The 23,903-nt window shown below is 43.4% G+C and overlaps 1 protein-coding gene across 1 annotated transcript in view; it reads right to left on the bottom strand.

The window, feature by feature from the left end:
• The window catches only part of LOC311112928 (protein kinase C epsilon type), a gene marked incomplete at both ends in the record, with an annotated part of 271,860 nt that overhangs the window by 174,181 nt on the left and 73,776 nt on the right, over window positions 1-23,903 (bottom strand). The window contains one exon of the mRNA XM_084156066.1: window positions 13,556-13,619. Within this exon, the coding sequence (XP_084012192.1) occupies window positions 13,556-13,619 (64 nt within the window). The remainder of the gene's footprint in view (window positions 1-13,555; window positions 13,620-23,903) is intronic.

Genomic DNA, 23,903 nt, shown 5'->3' on the forward strand with positions numbered 1-23,903 from the left:
GTGTGTGTGTGTGTGTGTGTGTGTGTGTGTGTGTGTGTGTGTGTGTGTGTGTGTGTGTGTGTGTGTGTGTGTGTGTGTGTGTGTGTGTGTGTGTGTGTGTGTGAGTGAGAGAGAGAGCGACAGATAGAGAGAGAAAGAGAGAGAGATAGAGAGAGAGAGAGAGAGAGAGAGAGAGAGAGAGAGAGAGAGAGAGAGAGAGAGAGAGAGAGAGAGAGAGAGAGAGAGAGAGAAGAGATGGTATTCTAAATAAAGAAATTCCAATTGGCTATACTTTAAACTATTTAACATCATCTTCAGCTCTGGCATATTCCCCAATATTTGGAACCAAGGACTGAGCACCTCAACCCACAAAAGTGGAGACAAATTTGACCCCAACAACTACAGTGGGATACAGTCAACAGCAACTTTGGGAAAATCCTCTGCAGTATCATTAACAGCAGAATCGTACATTTCCTCAGAAAAAACAATGTACTGAGCAAATGTCAAATTGGCTTTTTACCAAATTACCGTACGACAGACCACATATTCACCCTGCACACCCTAATTGACAAACAAACAAACCAAAACAAAGGCAAAGTCTTCTCATGCTTTGTTGATTTCAAAAAAGCTTTCGACTCAATTTGGCATGAGGGCCTGCTATACAAATTGATGGAAAGTGGTGATGGGGGAAAAACATACGACATTATCAAATCCATGTACACAAACAACAAGTGTACAGTTAAAATTCACAAATAACACACACATTTATTTCCACAGGGCCGTGGGGTGAGACAGGGATGCAGCATAAGCCCCACTCTCTTCAACATATATATATCAACAAATCGGCGAGGGCACTAGAACAGTCTGCAGCACCCGGCCTCACGCTACTAGAATCTGAAGTCAAATTTCTACTGTTTGCTGTTGATCTGGTGCTTCTGTCACCAAGCAAGGAGGTCCTACAGCAGCACCTAGATCTTCTGCACAGATTCTGTCAGACCTGGGCCCTGACAGTAAATCTCAGTAAGACAAAAATAATGGTGTTCCAAAAAAGGTCCAGAAATACAAATTCCATCTAGACACCGTTGCCCTAGAGCACACAAAAAAACTATACATATCTCGGCTTAAAAATCAGCGCCACAGGTAACTTCCACAAAGCTGTGAACGATCTGAGAGACAAGGCAAGAAGGGCCTTCTATGCCATCAAAAGGAACATCAAATTTGACATACCAATTAGGATCTGGCTAAAAATACTTTAATCAGTTATAGAACCCATTGCCCTTCATGGTTTTGAGGTCTGGGGTCCGCTCACCAACCAATAATTCACAAAATGGGACAAACACCAAATTGAGACTCTGCATGCAGAATTCTGCAAAAATATCCTCTGTGTACAACGAAAACACCAGATAATGCATGCAGAGCAGAATTAGGCCGATACCCGCTAATTATCAAAATCCAGAAAATAGTCGTTAAATTCTATAACCACTTAAAAGGAAGCGATTCCCAATTCTTCCATAACAAAGTCATCACCTACAGAGAGATGAACTTGGAGAAGAGTCCTCTAAGCAAGCTGGTCCTGGGGCTCTGTTCACAAACACAAACAGACCCTACAGAGCCCCAGGACAACAACAACAACACAATTAGTCACAACCAAGTCATGAGAAAACAAAAAGAGAATTACTTGACACATTGGAAAGAATTAACAAAAGAACAGAGGAAACTAGAATGCTATTTGGCCCTAAACAGAGAGTACACAGTGGCAGAATACCTGACCACTGTGACTGACCCAAACTTAAGGAAAGCTTTGACTATGTACAGACTCAGTGAGCATAGCCTTGCTATTGAGAAAGGCCGCCGTAGGCAGACCTAGATTTCAAGAGAAGACAGACTATGTGCACACTGCCCACAAAATGAGGTGGAAACTGAGCTGCACTTCCTAACCTTCTGCCAAATGTATGACCATATTAGAGACACATATTTCCCTCAGATTACAGAGATCCACAAAGAATTTGAAAACAAACCCAATTTTGATAAACTCCCTTATCTACTGGGTGAAATACCACTGTGTGCCATCACAGCAGCAAGATTAGTGACCTGTTGCCACAAGAAAAGGGCAACCAGTGAAGAACAAACACCAATGTTAAATACAACCCGTATTTATGTTTATTTATTTTCCCTTTTGTACTTTAACTATTTGCACATTGTTACAACACTGTATACAGACATAATATGACACTTGAAATGTCTTTATTCTTTTGGAACTTCTGAGTGTAATGTTTACTGTTCATTTTGATTGTTTATTTCACTTTTGTTTACTATCTACTTCACTTGCTTTGGCAATGTTAACATATGTTTCCCATGCCAATAAAGCCCTTAAATTGAATTGAAATTGAAATTGAATTGAGTGAGAGAGAGAGAGAGAGAGAGAGAGAGAGAGAGCGGAGACAGAGAGACATGCTAATAGACATGTGCTAGCATGTGTGTGTGTGTTGTGTGTGTGTGTCTGTGTCTGTGTGTCTGTGTGTATGTGTGTGTGTGTGTGTGTGGAGAGCTTCCCAGGTTAAGCTTGCCTATGTCTGGGACTGTCACTTTCATAGTGATGAGTAAACACTAGTGTCCCTGTATCTTTCACAGACACATAGAACAGACACAGACACACACACACACACACAGACACACACACACACACACACACACACACACACACACACACACACACACACACACACACACACACACACACACACACACACACACACACGCGCACGCTACATACACACACACACACACACACACACACACACACACACACACACACACACACACACAGGCTACACACATAACAGTATTGTAGACCTGCCTCTCCTCAACAACATTCACCTCCAGGCCAGCAAGTCAAGACAGACGGCCAGTCCCAAATCGACCCCAAACCCATACCCCTAGGAATGTGTTGTGTAGCCTAGTTTTGATGCTTATGTTAAACGTAAACAAACTCTAAAATACCGTAGTACTGTAATGGACCAAGATATCATTGGCCCCCTTATTGACACAAAGCTGTACCCAGTAGGTTTAGCAAGCTAAAACAAACGGGCTCTCCTCACCTCTAAATAGACAATAAACAAACAAGAAAGATGTATGTGCTGAATGTATCTATGTCTGTTTGGTTTTCACTGTCAGGTTAGCGGGTTTGTTTGTGTTTTGCCTTTGGTGGGCAGCTGAATGAGAAGCTCTTTGACTGTATTCAGGAATGGTGGGGTTACTAGCAGAGACTGCACTCATTGGCTAATTATCTGTTTTCCTGGAAGGAGGAGGAGACATTACAAACTAACAGAGGAGGAGGGGGACAACAGGCCCTGCAAGCTACAATCACCATTAGACTCCAAGCTAACAGGAGAGGAGGGGGACAACAGGCCCTGCCAGCTACAATCAATCCATTAGCCTCCAAGCTAACAGGAGAGGAGGGGGACAACAGGCCCTGCCAGCTACAATCAATCCATTAGCCTCCAAGCTAACATGAGAGGAGGGGGACAACAGGCCCTGCCAGCTACAATCAATCCATTAGCCTCCAAGCTAACAGGAGAGGAGGGGGACAACAGGCCCTGCCAGCTACAATCAATCCATTAGCCTCCAAGCTAACAGGAGAGGAGGGGGACAACAGGCCCTGCCAGCTACAATCAATCCATTAGCCTCCAAGCTAACAGGGGAGTAGGGGGACAACAGGCCCTGCCATCTACAATCAATCCATTAGCCTCAAAGCTAACAGGAGAGAAGGGGGACAACAGGCCCTGCCATCTACAATCAATCAATTAGCCTCAAAGCTAACAGGAGAGAAGGGGGACAACAGGCCCTGCCATCTACAATCAACCCATTAGCCTCCAAGCTAACAGGAGGAAATAACACAACACATAGCTGGGCGTATGTACTGTACTATACTATACTGTTATCATACTGTACTGTACTGTACTATACTGTTATCATACCGTACTGTACTATAATGGTATCATACAGTACTGTACTATACAATACTGTTATCATACTGTAGTGTACTATACTATAATGTAATCATATTGTAGTGTACTATACTATACTACACTATACTATACTGGAATCATACTGTACTATACTATACTGTGATCATACTGTACTGTACTATACAGTTATCATACTGTACTGTCATATACTATACTGTATTGTTATCATACTGTACTGTATTATACTGTCATTATACTATAGTATGCTGTAATCATACTGTAGTATACTGTTATCATACTGTACTGTACTATACTGTTATCATACTGTACTGTATTATACTGATATCATGCCATACTAGACTATACTGGTATCATACTGTACTATACTGCACTGTTATCATATTGTACTATACTACACAGTTATCGCAATGTACTGTGACATACTGTTATTATACTGTACTGTATTATACTGTTATCATACTGTAGTGTACTATACTATAATGTAATCATATTGTACTATACTATACTATACTATACTATACTATACCACACTATACTATACTGTAATCATACTGTACTATACTATAATGTGATCATACTGTACTGTACTATACAGTTATCATACTGTACTGTCATATACTATACTGTATTGTTATCATACTGTACTGTATTATACTGTCATTATACTATAGTATGCTGTAATCATACTGTGGTATACTGTTATCATACTGTACTGTACTATACTGTTATCATACTGTACTGTACTATACTGATATCATGCCATACTAGACTATACTGGTATCATACTGTACTATACTGCACTGTTATCATATTGTACTACATTACACAGTTATCACAATGTACTGTGACATACTGTTATTATACTGTACTGTATTATACTGTTATCATACTGTACTGCACTATACTGTTATCATCCTGTACTGTATTATACTATACTGATATCATACTGTACTGTACTATACTATACTGTAATCATAATGTGCTGTACTAAACTACACTGTACTCATACTGTACTGTACTATAATATATTGTAATCATGCTGTACTGTACTATATTGTTATCATACTGTACTGTACTATACTATACTGTAATCATACTGTACTGTACTATACTATACTGTTATCATACTGTACTATACTATACTACACTGTTATCATACTGTACTATAGTGTTATCATACTGTACTGTACGGTACTGTACTATACTGTTATCATACTGCACTGCACTATACTGTTATCATACTGCACTGTACCATACCGTTATCATACTGTACTATCCTATACTGTTATCATACCATACTATACTACACTATATGGTCATCACACTGTACTGTACTATACTGTTATCATACTGTACTGTACCATACCGTTATCATACTGTACTAGACTTTACTGGTATCATATTGTACTATACTACACTGTTATCATATTGCACTATACTACATGGCATGATATCAGTATAGTACAGTACAGTATGATAGCAGTATAGTACAGTACAGTATGATCACATTATAGTATAGTACAGTATGATTACAGTATAGTATAGTATAGTGTAGTATAGTATAGTATATCACAGTACATTATGATTACAGGATAGTATAGTACAGTATGATTACAGTATAGTATAGTACAGCACGGTATGATAACAGTATAATACAGTACTGTATGATAACAGTATGTTACAGTACATTGCGCAATGTACTGTAACATACTGTTAGCATACAGTACTGTGTTATACTGTTATCATACCGTGCTGTACTGTACTATACTATACTGTAATCATACTGTACTATACTATCCTGTAAGCATAATGTACTGTGCTATACTATACTATACTACACTATACTATACTGTAATCATACTGTACTGTACTATACTGATATCATACCATACTAGACTATACTGGTATCATACTGTACTATACTGCACTGTTATCATATTGTACTATACTACACATTTATTGCAATGTACTGTGACATACTGTTATTATACTGTACTGTATTATACTGTTATCATACTGTCCTGCACTATACTGTTATCATACTGTACTGCACTATACTATACTGTAATCATACCGTGCTGTACTTAACTACACTGTACTCATACTGTACTGTACTATAATATATTGTAATCATGCTGTACTGTACTATACTGTTATCATACTGTACTGTACTATACTATACTGTAATCATACTGTACTGTACTATACTATACTGTTATCATACTGTACTATACTATACTACACTGTTATCATACTGTACTATACTGTTATCATACTGTACTGTACGGTACTGTACTATACTGTTATCATACTGCACTATACTGTTATCATACTGCATTGTACCATACCGTTATCATACTGTACTATACTGGTATGTCAGATGGAATAGGCCTACTCAGTATGTCACTGAATCTGATGAACATCATCATTATAGTCTATACATATACACACCCTTATACAGTGAGGGAAAAAAGTATTTGATCCCCTGCTGATTTTGTATGTTTGCCCACTGACAAAGACATGATCAGTCTATAATTTTAATGGTAGGTTTATTTGAACAGTGAGAGTGTCACAGAATCAGCCGAGGCTGCTCCTCCTCCCTGCTCGGGCAGGCTTCGGCGTTCGTCGTCCCCGGAGTACTAGCTGCCACCGATCTATGTTTCAGTGTTTGACTTGTTGTGTCCTGATTGTGTACACCTGTTCCCCATTATGTTGTATTGTATTCCCTATTTAACCCTCTGTCGTGCATTGTGTGTTGTGTGTTATTGATTGCGTCATCGGCAGTGTTCGTGTGCGGGTTGTTTGTTTCCTCCGATGTTTGGAGATTGTTTTTTCACTGGTTACTTTCGATTAAAATACGGTTTCCAGTAAGCTCTGTGTCCTGCGTGTGACTTCGCCTACCGCATTTCACTGTCGCCATCTGACAGAGAGACAGAATAACAACAACAAAATCCAGAAAAACGCATGTCAAAAATGTTATAAATTGATTTGCATTTTAATGAGGGAAATAAGTATTTGACCCCTCTGCAAAACATGACTTAGTACTTGGTGGCAAAACCCTTGTTGGCAAACACAGAGGTCAGACGTTTCTTGTAATTGGCCACCAGGTTTGCACACATCTCAGGAGGGATTTTGTCCCACTCCTCTTTGCAGATCTTCTCCAAGTCATTAAGGTTTCGAGGCTGACGTTTGGCAACTCGAACCTTCAGCTCCCTCCACAGATTTACTATGGGATTAAGGTCTGGAGACTGGCTAGGCCACTCCAGGACCTTAATGTGCTTCTTCTTGAGCCACTCCTTTGTTGCCTTGGCCGTGTGTTTTGGGTCATTGTCATGCTGGAATACCCATCCACGACCCATTTTCAATGCCCTGGCTGAGGGAAGGAGGTTCTCACCCAAGATTTGACGGTACATGGCCCCGTCCATCGTCCCTTTGATGCGGTGAAGTTGTCCTGTCCCCTTAGCAGAAAAACACCCCCAAAGCATAATGTTTCCACCTCCATGTTTGACGGTGGGGATGGTGTTCTTGGGGTCATAGGCAGCATTCCTCCTCCTCCAAACATGGCGAGTTGAGTTGATGCCAAAGAGCTCGATTTTGGTCTCATCTGACCACAACACTTTCACCCAGTTCTCCTCTGACTCATTCAGATGTTCATTGGCAAACCTCAGATGGGCCTGTATATGTGCTTTCTTGAGCAGGGGGACCTAGCGGGCACTGCAGGATTTCAGTCCTTCACGGCGTAGTGTGTTACCAATTGTTTTCTTTGTGACTATGGTCCCAGCTGCCTTGAGATCATTGACAAGATCCTCCCATGTAGTTCTGGGTTGATTCCTCACACACATATATATATATATATATATATATATATATATATATATATATATATATATATATATATATATATACACACACTCTAATATACTATCTATATATATATACACACACTCTAATATACTATCTATATATATATACAGTGAGGGAAAAAAGTATTTGATCTCCTGCTGATTTTCTTAAAGGGAGTGCTCCTAATCTCAGCTTGTTACCTGTATAAAATACACCTGTCCACAGAAGCAATCAATCAATCAGATTCCTAACTCTCCACCATGGCCAAGACCAAAGAGCTCTCCAAGGATGTCAGGGACAAGATTGTAGACCTACACAAGGCTGGAATGGGCTACAAGACCATCGCCAAGCAGCTTGGTGAGAAGGTGACAACAGCTTGTGCGATTATTCGCAAATGGAAGAAACACAAAAGAACTGTCAATCTCCCTCGGCCTGGGGCTCCATGCAAGATCTCACCTCGTGGAGATGCAATGATCATGAGAACGGTGAGGAATCAGCCCAGAACTACACGGGAGGATCTTGTCAATGATCTCAAGGCAGCTGGGACCATAGTCACCAAGAAAACAATTGGTAACACACTACGCCGTGAAGGACTGAAATCCTGCAGCGCTCGCAAGGTCCCCCTGTTCAAGAAAGCACATATACAGGCCCGTCTGAAGTTTGCCAATGAACATCTGAATGATTCAGAGGAGAACTGGGTGAAAGTGTTGTGGTCAGATGAGAAAATTGGTCGTGGATGGGTATTCCAGCATGACAATGACCCAAAACACACGGCCAAGGCAACAAAGGAGTGGCTCAAGAAGAAGCACATTAAGGTCCTGGAGTGGCCTAGCCAGTCTCCAGACCTTTATCCCATAGAACATCTGTGGAGGGAGCTGAAGGTTCGAGTTGCCAAATCTCAGCCTCGAAACCTTAATGAGTTGGAGAAGAGGAGTGGGACAAAGAGGAGTGGGACAAAATCCCTCCTGAGATGTGTGCAAACCTGGTGGCCAACTACAAGAAACGTCTGACCTCTGTGATTGCCAACAAGGGTTTTGCCACCAAGTACTAAGTCATGTTTTGCAGAGGGGTCAAATACTTATTTCCCTCATTAAAATGCAAATCAATTTATAACATTTTTGACGTGCGTTTTTCTGGATATTTTTGTTGTTATTCTGTCTCTCACTGTTCAAATAAACCTACCATTAAAATTATAGACTGATCATGTCTTTGTCAGTGGGCAAACATACAAAATCAGCAGAGGATCAAATACTTTTTTCCCTCACTGTATATACACACACCCTTAGCTCTGAGCTGTCAACATATCCCTGGCCTGTACACAACTCAATAAATATGCTTTCTGCGCTTTGTCCTGACCGTCATAGTGTTAAGAGGTTAGGTTTGACAGGATGAAGCCCAATAGCGCCTAGGCCTATCGCGTGTTGAAGACATCTGTAGTCGCTTGCCTCTCATCGTCACCCAGACCCCTCCCACTGTGTGTGTGTGAGGAGGAGGACTGCATGTGCTGGTGTCAGTCAGAATAGCACCATTGAGCCAGTCTTGAAGATCAGTGTGCACTATGCCTAGAGACAGCAGGTCATTTGGCATCCACAGGCTTTACCCCAGACAGTTGGACAGACGGACGGACAGACAGGCGGTTACAGGGAGAGAGAGAAAGAGAGAGAAAGAGGGAGAACATTGGAGAAATTGAGTAAAGTAGGATAGAACAGCTTTTATTGAAGTGAGAAGCATTTCCTGTATTCCTGTAACTCGTCCCAACTCTCTCTTTCTCTTTCTCTGAGAGAGAGAGAGAGATGGAGGGAGAGATGGAGAGAGACTGATCATAACAAACAAATTAACCCAGCAGATTACATCTTCATGGTGCATTGGAGGGAGCAATATGTTCTGCCTCACTCTCCCAGAATGCACTAAAGAGCCCACTTCCATCCTCCATTAGTTTTCCTACTATGACAACGGATGAATCCATGCACTACTGAATGATGGGAACTGTAATGCAGCACTTCTAGTTCTGTAGCCCAGCGATGCAAAGAGCCCTTCCAGCACATACACTAGATGACCAACAATATGTGGACACCTGCTCGTCAAACATCTCATTACAAAGTTGGTCCCCCCTTTGCTGCTATAACAGCCTCCAGTCTTCTGGGAAGGCTTTCCACTAGATGTTGGAACATTGTTGCAGGGATTAGGCATGGCTCGCAGGCGGCGTTCCAATTCATCCCAAAGGTGTTCGGGGTTGAGGTCAGGGCTGTGTGCAGGCCAGTCAAGTTCGTCCACATCGATCTCGACAAGCCATTTCTGTATGGACCTTGCTTTGTGCACGGGGGGGATTGTCATAATAAAACAGGAAAGGGCCTTCCCCAAACTGTTGCCACAAAGTTGGAAAGCACATAATCATTTAGAATGTCATTGTATGCTGTAGCGTTAATATTTCCCTTCACTGGAACTAAGGGGCGTAGCCCGAACCATGAAAAACAGCCCCAGACAATTATTCCTCCTCCACCAAACTTTACATTTTAGTCACTTAGCAGACGCTCTTATCCAGAGTGACTTACAGTTAGTGAGTGCATACATTTTTATTGTTATTACTGGTCCCCCGTGGGAAACGAACCCACAACCCTGGCATTGCAAACACCATGCTCTACCAACTGAGCTACACGGGACTACATTACAGTTGTCACTACGCATTTTGGCAGGTAGCGTTCTCCTGGCATCCGCCAAACCCAGAGTCGTCTGTCGGACTGCCAGATGGTGAAGCGTGATTCATCACTCCAGAGAATGCGTTTCCAATGCTCCAGAGTCCAATGTCGGCGAGCTTTACACCACTCCAGCCGACGCTTGGCAATGCTCATGGTGATCTTAGGCTTGTGTGCGGCTGCTCGGCCATGGAAACCCATTTCATGAAACTCCAGACGAACAGTTATTGTGCTGATGTTGCTTCCAGAGGCAGTTTGGAACTCGGTAGTGAGTATTGCAACCGAGGAGAGACGATTTTTACGCACTACGCGCATCAGCACTCGGCAGTCCCGTTCTGTGAGCTTGTGTGGCCTACCACTTCATGGCTGAGCCGTTGTTACTCCTAGATGTTTCGACTTCACAATAACAACATTTACAGTTGACCAGGGCAGATCTAGCAGGGCAGAAATTTCACAAACTGATTTGTTGGAAAGGTGTCATCCTATGACGGTGCCACGTTGAAAGCCACTGAGCTCTTCAGTAAGGCAATTCTTACTGCCAATGTTTGTCTATGGAGATTGCATGGCGGTGTGCTCGATTTTATACACCTTTTAGCAACGGTGTGGCTGAAATAGTTAATCCACAAATTTGAAGGGGTGTCCACATACTTTTGTATATACTGTATAGTGTATCTACTAGGTAAGGTCATAGCTTCACATATGATATATTATAAATGTATACCCCATGCAGAATGGCTTCATCATTTAAAACCTGATCTGATCTGTGAAGATAGTGAGGTTAGAAAGTGTTTCAGATGAAGAAAGGATAAGTGGTTACTGGATTTGGGTTAATAGTGGCTGGCTCTGTGGCAAGTTACTTTCAAAGCTGAACCTGAGAAAAGTATCCTTTTCACAACAGAACATGGTATAAATACGTCCGTTTCCTTTTCTATCATTCTAAAACTCTACATACCTATACTTACTAACTGACTGCCTGTGACTCATTTGTGCTTTCTCCCTGCATGTGTGTGTGTGTATGTATGTGTACGTGTGTTTAAGGGCCTGCTGATGTAGACCAGTACTGACGGGAGGCAGGCAGCCAGTGAGTCTCGTCACAGATGCCTGCCAGCTCCTTTAGTACAAAACAAGCTGCTCACACTCCCTTCTTTCTCTCTCTCTCCCTCTACCTCTACTTCACCTCTCTCTCTCCCTATCCTTTCTCTCTCTCCCTATCCTTTCTCTCTCTCCCTATCCTTTCTCTCTCTCCCTATCCTTTCTCTCTCTCTACATCTCTTTCTACACCTCTCTCTCTCTCTCTCTCTCTCTCTCTCTCTCTCTCTCTCTCTCTCTCTCTCTCTCTCTCTCTCTCTCTCTCTCTCTCTCTCTCTCGCTCTCTCTCTCTCTCTCTCTCTCTCTCTCTCTCTCCATCTCTCTCTCCTTTTCCCTCTCTCTCCTCTTTTGTTCTTCACTCAGAGACAGACCAATGGTTGTCATGTTGCCAGAGAAAGACCAATGGTTGCCATGTTGACAGAGACAGACCAATGGTTGTCATGTTGCCAGAGAAAGACCAATGGTTGCCATGTTGACAGAGACAGACCAATGGTTGCCATGTTGACAGAGAACAGACCATTGGTTGCCATGTTGACAGAGGCAGACCAATGGTTGCCATGTTGACAGAGACATACCAATGGTTGCCATGTTGACAGAGACAGACCAATGGTTGCCATGTTGACAGAGAACAGACCATTGGTTGCCATGTTGACAGATGCAGACCAATGGTTGCTATGTTGACAGAGGAGGCCAATGGTTGCCATGTTGACAGAGACATACCAATGGTTGCCATGTTGACAGAGTCAGATCAATGGTGGCCATGTTGACAGAGTCAGACCAATAGTGGCCATGTTGACAGCTTTTTATTCCTACTTTCAAATGAGTCACTCATGCTACTAACAGTCAAAGGAAATAATAATTGTCAATTTCCTGATGTAACAATGATTATCAATTAAGGAGAGAGAGAATGAGAGAGATAAAGAAAGAGTAGAGAAGAAAGGAGGCAGTAATATGTATAATATATAATATATATGTGAGTGTGATGTAGCCTTCTGACTGGACACACCCACCCCTTTGGACATACTCACCCCCTTGGACAGACCCAACCCCTCTATGTTTATTTTCCCTTTTGTACTTCAATTGACATTTTTTTTGTATATATCCATAAAAATGATGCCAGCTGATTCATGATTTCGACTGGCTGTGAACTGCTGCCTGCCTGTCTGTCTCGTCCTGACACATTCAATACTATGTTGCAAATGTCGGAGACAGACAGCAAGGTTTATACAAATCTCCACTGTTGAAAACTAAATGTTAGTCTAAAAGAAATGTGAGATAAAGTTTGATGCTTTTTATAGTGGAGATCAAGTTTATAAATTGTCTGGCTGTGCTGATGAGACAGTGGATTGCGCAGTCAGATGGAACAGAGTAAATAGGCATTTTAACGTCATAGATTTAGCTGGTGGTAACATGTGGAATAGACACCGGCTGGAATGCGGTTTTAACCAATCAGCATTCAGGATTAGACCCACCCGTTGTATAATGTGTGAAATACCTCAGTGTGCCATCACAGCAGCAAGATGTGTGACCTGTTGCCACAAGAAAAGGGCAACCAGTGAAGAACAAACACCAATGTTAAATACAACCCATATTTATGATTATTTATTTTCCCATTTGTACTTTAACTATTTGCACATTGTTACAACACTGTATATATACATAATATGACATTTGAAATGTCTTTATTCTTTTGGAACTTCTGAGTGTAATGTTTACTGTAAATATTTATTGTTTATTTCACTTTTGTTTACTATCTACTTCACTTGCTTTGGCAATGTTAACATACGTTTCCCATGCCAATAAAGCCCTTAAATTGAGAGAGAGAGAGAGAGAGAGAGAGAGAGAGAGAGAGAGAGAGAGAGAGAGAGAGAGAGAGAGAGAGAGAGAGAGCTGTGCCTCAGTGTAATGCAGACTCAGTCATCTCTGTTACTATAACAGCTCACAGCTCACATCTGGCCTTACCTTCACTAGATGATCCAGACAAGTCCATGATGACGTACACCCTCCCCTCAGGCTCCAAGTCAATCTGGAAGAGAACAACAAAACAGAACAAACTGTCAGCTTTCATACTGGAGTAAAAACATGTTATAGTATGGTATGGCAGCATGAAACCATATCAATGTCAGTAGAAAATACCCCCCCCCCTCACACACACACACAAACCAGAGAAGGCTGGTGGGAGGAGATATAGGAGGACGGACTCATTGTAATGGCTGGAATGGAATTAATGGAACAGTATCAATCACATGGAAACTACATGTTTGACTCCGTTCCATTAATTCCATTCAAGCCATTACAATGAGCCCGTCCTCCTATATCTCCTCTCACCAGCCTCCACTGACAGACACACACACATACTGTACACTACAGTATTGATTTGAGCAGCAGAGGAGAGGGAGGCTGCTGCAGTAATGGCCAATATTCAGTATGGCTCTCAGGAGCTATTGAAAACTTAATGGCTGCTTTATCAAAACAGGACCAGATGAGGAAATGGGATGGAAATGCAGCGGCCTGGCTTATAAACACTGTTCTGCAGACGTGTGTGTGTCTCTGTGTGTGTGTGTGTGTACGTGTCTATGTCTCTGTGTGTGTGTGTGTGTGTGTGTGTGTGTGTGTGTGTGTGTGTGTGTGTGTGTGTGTGTGTGTGTGTAGTAATACCATGTTATCAGGTTGCTGAATACTGCAGTATAAGACCAGGAGAGACCTGAGTTACAGCTTCGTGGGCACATGGACCATATATATCCGTTCACCCATCGATTGCCAAGCCTGAGCTCCCTGGGGGTTCTACTGGGCATAGGCAGATTGTGTGTGTTTGTGTTTGTTAGCTCAGCACATAAGAAAGAGTGGGATTGCAGCGGCTGGGGCTCAGAGAGTTTCTACCGGCAGCAGCCGCCCACGGCCAGTCCATAATCCCCCTCTGCACAGCACACACACACACACAGACACACACACACACACACACACACACACACAAATAACAAGGTACACACTCACACACACACGTAGAGATAGAGAGAGGGTGAAAGGGTAGTAAAGACAGAGAGAGGGTGGAGGGGTAGGAGAGACAGAGAGAAGGTGGAGGGGTAGTAGAGACAGAGAGAGGGTGGAGGGGTAGTAGAGACAGAGAGAGGGTGGAGGGGCAGTGGCGGCTCCTGAAAAAATTCTCAGGAGGGGCAATTTTTCTGATGATTTAGGTGACCTACACACGTGCACGAGTCCGTGCACGCGATTCCAGATATCTTTACCTCTGAATAAACTGCCTTTATTATACCATATCCACCCTGTCCAAAGTCTCTACTTGGTCTCAGTTCTCCAGTAAACTTGTGATTATCAACAGTACACAACGGTAACAAACAATTGGGGGAACTCACGGGGCAGATAGTAACCACTTAAAAGGAAGCGATTCCCAAACCTTCCATAACAAAGCCATCACCTACAGAGAGATGAACTTGGAGAAGAGTCCCCTAAGTAAGCTTGTCCTGGGCCTCTGTTCACAAACACAAACAGACCCCACACAGCCCCAGGACAACAACAACAACAACAACAACAACACAATTAGACCCAACCAAATCATGAGAAAACAAAAAGAGAATTACTTGACACATTGGAAAGAACAAACAAAAAAACTGAGCAAACTAGAATGCTATTTGGCCCTAAACAGAGAGTACACAGTGGCAGAATACCTGACCACTGTGACTGACCCAAACTTAAGGAAAGCTTTGACTATGTACAGACTCAGTGACCATAGCCTTGCTATTGAGAAAGGCCGCCGTAGGCAGACCTGGCTCTCAAGAGAAGACAGGCTATGTGCACACTGCCCACAAAATGAGGTGGAAACTGAGCTGCACTTCCTAACCTCCTGCCAAATGTATGACCATATTAGAGACACATATTTCCCTCAGATTACAGCGATCCACAAAGAATTCGAAAACAAACCCAATTTTGATAAACTCCCTTATCTACTGGGTGAAAAACCACAGTGTGCCATCACAGCTGCAAGATTTGTGACCTGTTGCCACAAGAAAAGGGCAACCAGTGAAGAACAAACACCATTGTAAATACAACCCATATTTATGTTTATTTATTTTCCCATTTGTACTTTAACTATTTGCACATTGTAACAACACTGTATATATACATAATATGACATTTGAAATGTCTTTATTCTTTTGAAACTTCTGAGTGTAATGTTTACTGTTAATATTTATTGTTTATTTCACTTTTGTTTACTATCTACTTCCCTTGCTTTGGCAATGTTAACACACGTTTCCCATGCCAATAAAGCCCTTAAATTGAATTGAATTGATAGTAAGGTCGCAATGACACAGAAAGCAGTTCAATGTCGGGGTACAGAGTCGCTCTCTTACCAGGATCGCGGTCCGCTCTGACCAGGGTGAAGGTGGCCGGCTCCACTTCTCTGTCCGGGACTCATCCAGCCAAGTCTCCCAGCTGTATTGGGATTCAGCTGCCAGCAGCGTTTTCATTATTTAGTCCGTTCGTAGCGGGTATGTACACGATCAACAAGATCAGTCCAAAACCAACCACTGGAAATCCATGGTTGGCAGAATGTTTGTAAACTAAGTCTACAAATTAAAAACATAAAATAACGCCGCACTGCAGGTCGCAACAGAGACGCTGGTAGCCGCCATTGTCTTAGTTACGTTCAACGTTACGTCACGTATGACGAAAGCGCGTAAGTGCAAGCCCACAGACACCCATAGAGAATGTATTGAAAGCTTTGAAATGTGAAAAAAATAGATTTTACATGACAGGCTATGAGAGACTTCTGGGCGATTTTCAACTTGACTGAAATCGCCCCAAAAACGGGCGGGGCCATTTGAAGCACGACTTTAGCCTGATTTGACATTTAGTGGCTGGCAGATCAGACGTGAACACTGATAACTGCTGTTGCCGTGATATAATTGATTAGAAAAAAAATCCCTTCCTTTTCCCGTTTGGCAGTGCGTCGCCCATATCGCCCTATTGAACAAGCCGTCCCTGTGGAGGGGTAGTAGAGACAGAGAGAGGGTGGAGGGGTAGTAGAGACAGAGAGAGGGTGGAGGGGTAGTAGAGACAGAGAGAGGGTGGAGGGGTAGTGGAGACAGAGAGAGGGTGGAGGGGTAGTAGAGACAGAGAGATGGTGGAGGGGTAGTGGAGACAGAGAGAGGGTGGAGGGGTAGTGGAGACAGAGAGAGGGTGGAGGGGTAGTAGAGACAGAGAGATGGTGGAGGGGTAGTAGAGACAGTGAGAGGGTGGAGGGTTAGTGAGACAGAGAGAGGGTGGAGGGGTAGTAGAGACAGAGAGATGGTGGAGGGGTAGTAGAGACAGAGAGAGGGTGGAGGGGTAGTAGAGACAGAGAGAAGGTGGAGGGGTAGTAGATACAGAGAGAGGGTGGTTTAGTAGAGACAGAGAGAGGGTGGAGGGGTAGTAGATACAGAAAGAGGGTGGTTTAGTAGAGACAGAGAGAGGGTGGAGGGGTAGTAGAGACAGAGAGATGGTGGAGGGGTAGTAGAGACAGTGAGAGGGTGGAGGGTTAGTGAGACAGAGAGAGGGTGGAGGGGTAGTAGAGACAGAGAGATGGTGGAGGGGTAGTGGAGACAGAGAGAGGGTGGAGGGGTAGTAGAGACAGAGAGAGGGTGGAGGGGTAGTGGAGACAGAGAGAGGGTGGAGGGGTAGTAGAGACAGAGAGATGGTGGAGGTTTAGCAGAGACAGAGAGAGGGTGGAGGGGTAGTAGAGACAGAGAGAGGGTGGAGGGGTAGTAGAGACAGAGAGAATGTGGAGGGGGAGTAGAGACAGAGAGAGGGTGGAGGGGTAGTAGAGACAGAGAGAGGGTGGAGGGTTAGTGAGACAGAGGAAGAGAGACAGAGTGAGGGTGGAGGGGTTGCAGAGACAGAGAGAGTGTGGAGGAGTAGTAGAGACAGTGGGAGGGTGGAGGGTTAGTGAGACAGAGAGAGGGTGGAGCGGTAGTAGAGACAGAGAGATGGTGGAGGGGGAGTAGATACAGAGAGAGGGTGGTTTAGTAGAGATAAAGAGAGGGTGGAGGGGTAGTAGATGCAGAGAGAGGGTCGAGGGGTAATAGACACAGAGAGAGGGTGGAGGGGTATTATAGACAGAGTGAGAGTGGAGAGATAGCAGAGACAGAGAGAGTGTGGAGGGGTAGTGGAGACAGACCTAGGGTGGAAGGGTAGTAGAGACAGAGAGAGGCTGGAGGGGTAGTAGAGACAGAGAGAGGGTGGAGGGGTAGTAGAGACAGAGAGAGGGTGGAGGGGTAGTAGAGACAGAGAGAGGGTGGAGGGGTAGTAGAGACAGAGAGAGGCTGGAGGGGTAGTGGAGACAGACCTAGTGTGGAAGGGTAGTAGAGACAGAGAGAGGCTGGAGGGGTAGTGGAGACAGAGAGAAGGTGGAGGGGTAGTAGAGACAGAGAGAGGGTGGAGGGGTAGTAGAGACAGAGAGAGGGTGGAGGGGTAGTAGAGACAGAGAGAAGGTGGAGGGGTAGTAGATACAGAGAGAGGGTGGTTTAGTAGAGACAGAGAGAGGGTGGAGGGGTAGTAGATACAGAGAGAGGGTGGTTTAGTAGAGACAGAGAGAGGGTGGAGGGGTAGTAGAGACAGAGAGAGGGTGGAGGGGTAGCAGAGACAGAGAGAGGGTGGAGGGGTAGTAGAGACAGAGAGAGGGTGGAGGGGTAGTAGAGACAGAGAGAGGGTGGAGGGGTAGTAGAGACAGAGAGAAGGTGGAGGGGTAGTAGAGACAGAGAGAGGGTGGAGGGGTAGTAGAGACAGAGAGAGGGTGGAGGGGTAGTAGAGACAGAGAGAGGGTGGAGGGGTAGTAGATACAGAGAGAAGGTGGAGGGGTAGTAGTAGAGTGAGAGAGTGGGTAGGGTAGTAAGGACAGAGAGAGGGTGGAGGGATAGTTGTAGGCCTCTTGTTGGAACAATAGTCTTCCACTGGTAGGTTAGACACTACATTCCTCTCCAGTTGAGGCCACAATAATATATTTACCAACAATATATACAAAATGGAATATATAGAAATACAATATTTACAAAATGCAATATATAGAAATACAATATATAAAAAATACAATATGTAGAAATACAATATATATAAAATACAATATATAGAACTACAATATATAGAAACAGCACCAACACAAATCTAGGGTTGTTACCCAAGCCGGCTGGTCTTTTGTTCTATCGGTTCGGTTGCCAGAGACACGACCCAGTCGTTAAGTCTTTTACATTTACATTTACATTTACGTCATTTAGCAGACGCTCTTACCCAGAGCGACTTACAGGAGCAATTAGGGTTAAGTGCCTTGCTTAAGGGCACATCGACAGATTTTTCACCTAGTCGGCTCGGGGATTAGAACCAGCGACCTTTCGGTTACTGGCACAACGCTCTTACCCACTAAGCTACCTGCCGCCCCGTTCTGTATCTATGGACGTGACCCAGTCGTTCGTTCTAAATGTTCCATTGCCAACTACGGCTAACTTACAGTCACATCAAACAGTGCAGCCAGAATAACAAGAGTAGCAGCATTTGCATTTGCTGTTTTGTAGTGACATTTATTTGGACACATCCATAACAATGAGCTAATGAGTCGCGATTTCTCCTGGCATAGAAAATGTGCTCTCTTGTCGGGACACTGTTGTTCAGAGGAGCTAGCCAACAACACAGTTAACATAATCACTTCAGACTGAAGCTAGAAAGACTGCAAACTAGCTGCACTTTGTTTCGTTTGACCTTTTTTCAATTTAAATTTCTTTGTATATAGCCATAAAAATGATGCCAGCTGATTTGTGATTTAGACTGGCTGAGAAACGCTGCCTGCCTGTCTGTCTCGTCCCGACTCCCGACACTTTCATTGCTATGGGACAGCTGGAGATCGAATTTGAATATTGAAACAATGTTAAAAATGTTGGAGAGACAGACAACAAAGTTTATACAAATCTCCGCCGTTGAAAACTAAATGTTAGTCTAAAGGAAATTTGAGATAATGTCTAGATGCTTTTTATAGTGGAGATCAAGTTTATAAATTGCCTGGCTGGGCTGATGAGATTTGCGCAGTCAGATGGAACAGAGTAAATAGACATTTTAACGTCATCGACTTAGCTGGTGGTAACTTGTGGAATAGACACTGGCTGGAATTTGGTTTTAACCAATCAGCATTCAGGATTAGAATCACCCGTTGTATAATATAAAATAAAGCAGGGTTTCCCAAACTCGGTCCTGGGGCCCCCCTGGGTGAACGTTTAGTTTATTGCCGTAGCACTACACATCTGATTCAAATACCCAACTCATCATCAAGCTTTGATTATTTGAATCAGCTGTGTAGTGCTAGGGCAAAAATCTAAACGTGCACCCAGGGGGGCCCCAGGACCGAGTTTGGGAAACCCTGAAATATCGTATAGTAGAAGAAAAATACAGGAGAAATAGAAGAAGAAGAACAGTAAGTCAGCCGTGTGCAGGGAGAACCGTCTACGGTGATGTTGTTGTCCGGACGGAGTAGAGACAGAGCCGTGGTGGAGTGGATACATGTTTGTTATCCCGCCATGCGACCCGCAATGCCCCCCACCCCCGGCTCCTTTCCTGTGAGGGCACAGGCCTCCATTCATCAGCAGCCTACAGGGTGTGCTCAGTCTCACTAAATATAGACACCAGCTAAAGAAGGAAAGACTGAGAGTGTCTGTGTGTGTTTTCCTTTACCAGAAGTCCTCACAAGAATAGTAAAACAAGGACAATTCTGACAAGTGGGGACATTTTGCTGGTCCTCACGAGGAAAAATGCTATTTTAGGCTTAGGGGTTAGGTTTAGGGTTAGGGTTACAATTAGGGTTAGGGTTAGAATTAAGGTTAGGGTTTATAGTTGTAGGGTTAGGATTAGGGTTATGGTTAGGTTAAGGTCAAGGTCAAGGTCAAGGTCAAGGTCAAGGTCAAGGTCAAGGTCAAGGTTAAGGTTAAGGTTAAGGTTAAGGTTAGGGTTAGGGTTAGGGTTAGATTTAGGTTTAGGAGTTAGAGAAAACAGGAATTTTGGATGGGAATCAATTATTTGGTCCCCACAAGGATAGCAAAACAAAACAGTGTATGTGTGTGTGTGTGCGCTCCAGAGAGAAAGACAAATAGATAAGGATATGTGTTGTGTACATATTATATTATTATCATGTCTGTGTCTGTGTGGGCGTCTGTGTGGACTGGAACTGTATACAACCAGAACAACAGTGCTTCAGCAACTATAGAGTGACTTAGACAAGAACACTACATTATCTATTTTCACACTGAATATTTTGTGTTTTAGTTGCAGTATATTACATCTTTAGATAGACAGAATACATATAGAAAACCTACACTATATGGAGAAGGATATATATCATCTGTTCCCTATACAGAGAGACTGTAGCTAGGTACAACAGAGTGAGGCAGAAGATACCGCTTCTCATCCTCAAACTGTGACCAATCCACTCAGATACCTTTAAATATCTTCAATTACTCATCCTGTATTAACTCCTTTAGGTGCAGCAACACTGCCAGAGTCACATGCTCCTCGTCATGTGGTGACATTACATGTAGCCAGGGTGGGGGAAATACAATTTTCTTACTCAACTTTTTAAATAAATAGAAAAATACCTTTTTCTATATATTCCTACACTCTTAGAAAAATTTATCCAAAAAGGTTATTCAGCTGTTCCAATCGGAGAACCCTTTTTGGTTCCAGGTAGAACTATTTTGGGTTCCATGTAGAACCCTCTGTGGAAAGGGTTCTACCTGGAACCAAAAAGGGTTCTTTAAAGGGTTCTCCTATGGGGACAGCCGAAGAACCATTTTAGGTTCTAGATAGATTTTCTGAGTGTACTTGTAAGTGTAATCAGAATACTTCAAAAACAATTATTGTAATTGAAGTAGTAGAGGATATCCTGTAGGCCTAAATAGTACAACCATAGAAACATAACAACAGACAGGCAGACATACCGAGAGAGATGAGACACTTCTGTATTCCGTATGCATGACTGCTTTGAGTGCTGTACTCTAAACACAAGGCACATTCATCCCCATACAGTGTTCCTTCAATCACTCACTCACTCACTCACTCACTCACTCACTCACTCACTCACTCACTCACTCACTCACTCACTCACTCACTCACTCACTCACTCACTCACTCACTCACTCACTCATTCACTCACTTAATGTCACACACACACACACACACACACACACACACACACACACATTTCCATATAAAAGGATCCATGATCACCAACATGTGAAGTTCATAGCAGCATGTCAAGCTAAGACTAACATTTTTTATTTTTTATTGAGGCATGCATTTATTTTTCAAAAATGTTTCATCCTAAAAATGTTGAATAAGCAAAGGCTTTGATTGCTGGACAAACAGATGGAAAAGGGGTCTTAGAAAACATCTACCTGAAAAAGTCTTAAAAGGTATCAGAAATACATAAAAACACAATAATATTGAAGTAAAGGCCCCTGCTAACTAATATCAACACCCCCCTCTCTCTCTCTCTCTCTCTCTCTCTCTCTCTCTCTCTCTCTCTCTCTCTCTCTCTCTCTCTCTCTCTCTCTCTCTCTCTCTCTCTCTCTCTCTCATGTCACCTCTCCCACTCTCTCTCCAGTTAATATCACCTCTCCTTCTTCACTCTCTCTCTCTCTCTCTCCATCTAATGTAATCTCTCCCTCTCCCTTTCTCTCTATACAGTTAATGTCACCTCTCCCTTTATCTTTCTCCAGTTAATGTCACCTCTCTCACTCTCTCTCTATTCACTCTCTCACCAGTTAATGTCACCTTTCCCTCTCTATTTGCTCTCTCTCTCCAGTTAATGTCACCTCTCCCTCTCTCTCTCTTCTTTCTCTCTCCAGTTAATGTCACATCTCCTTCTCTCTCTCTTCTCTTCCTCTCCAGTTAATGTCTCCTCTCCCACTCTCTCTCTACAGTTGAGGTCATCTCTCCCTCTCTCTCTTTTCTCTCTCTTTCCAGTTAATGTCACCTCTCTCTCTCGCTCTCTCTCTCTCTCTCTCTCTCTCTCTCTCTCTCTCTCTCTCTCTCTCTCTCTCTCTCTCTCTCTCTCACTCTCTCTCTCTCTCTCTCACTCCAGTTAATGTCACCTCTCCCCCTCTCTCTCTTCTCTCTCTACAGTTAATGTAACTCTCCCTATCACTATCTGATATCTCTCTCCAATTAATGTAACCTCTCCCTCTCATCTCTCTCTCTCCAGTTAATGTCACCTCTCCCCTCTCTCTTCTTTTTCTCTCCAGTTAATGTCACCTCTCCCTCTCTCTCTTCTCTCTCTCTCCAGTTAATGTCACCTCTTCCTCTCTTCTTTCTCTCTCCAGTTAATATCACCTCTCCCTCTCTCTCTTCTTTTTCTCTCCAGTTAATGTCACATCTCCCCTCTCTCTCTCTTCTCTCTCTCTCCAGTTAATGTCACCTCTCCCGCTCTCTTTCGCTCTGTCTCTTTTCTCTCTCTCTCTCCAGTTAATGTAACCTCTCCCTCTCTCTCTCTCTTCTCTCTCTCTCCAGTTAATGTCACCTCTCCCTCTCTCTCAACTCTCTCTCACCAGTTAATGTCACTTCTCCCTCTCTCTCTCGTCTCTCTCTCTCCAGTTAATGTTCACCTCTCCCTGTCTCTCAACTCTCTCTCTCCAGTTAATAATGTCACCCCTCCCTCTCTCTCTCGTCTCTCTCTGTCCAGTTAATGTCACCTCTCCCTCTCTCTCTCTCTCTTCGGTCTCTCTCCAGTTAATGTCACCTCTCCCTCTCTCTCTCTTCTCTCTCACTCCAGTTAATATCACCGCTCCCTCTTCACTCTCTCACTCTCCAATTAATGTTATTTCTCCCTTTCCCTCTCAACAGTTAATGTCATCTCTCTCTCTCTCTCTCTCCTCTCTCTCTCCAGTTAATGTCACCTCTCCCTCTTTTCTCTCTCTCCAGTTAATGTCACCTCTCTCACTCTCTCTATTCTCTCTCTCTCCAGTTAATGTCACCTCTCCCTTTTTTCTCTCTCACCTAATAATGTCACCTCTCCCTCTCTCTCTTCTTTCTCTCGCCAGTAAATGTCACCTCTCCCTCTCTCTCTTCTCGTTCTCTCCTGTTAATGTCTCCTCTCCCCATCTCTCCCTTCTCTCACTCTCCAGTTAATGTCACCTCTCCCTCTCTCTATTCTATCTCTCTCCAGTAATGTCACCTCTCCCTCCCTCTCTCTCTCTCTTCTCCCTCTCTCCAGTTAATGTCTCCTCTCCCCATTTCTCTCTTCTCTCACTCTCCAGTTGATATCACCTCTCCTTCTCTCTCTCTT

Source organism: Coregonus lavaretus (genome assembly GCF_964263955.1).
Source record: "Coregonus lavaretus genome assembly, chromosome: 1".
Taxonomy (NCBI): domain Eukaryota; kingdom Metazoa; phylum Chordata; class Actinopteri; order Salmoniformes; family Salmonidae; genus Coregonus; species Coregonus lavaretus.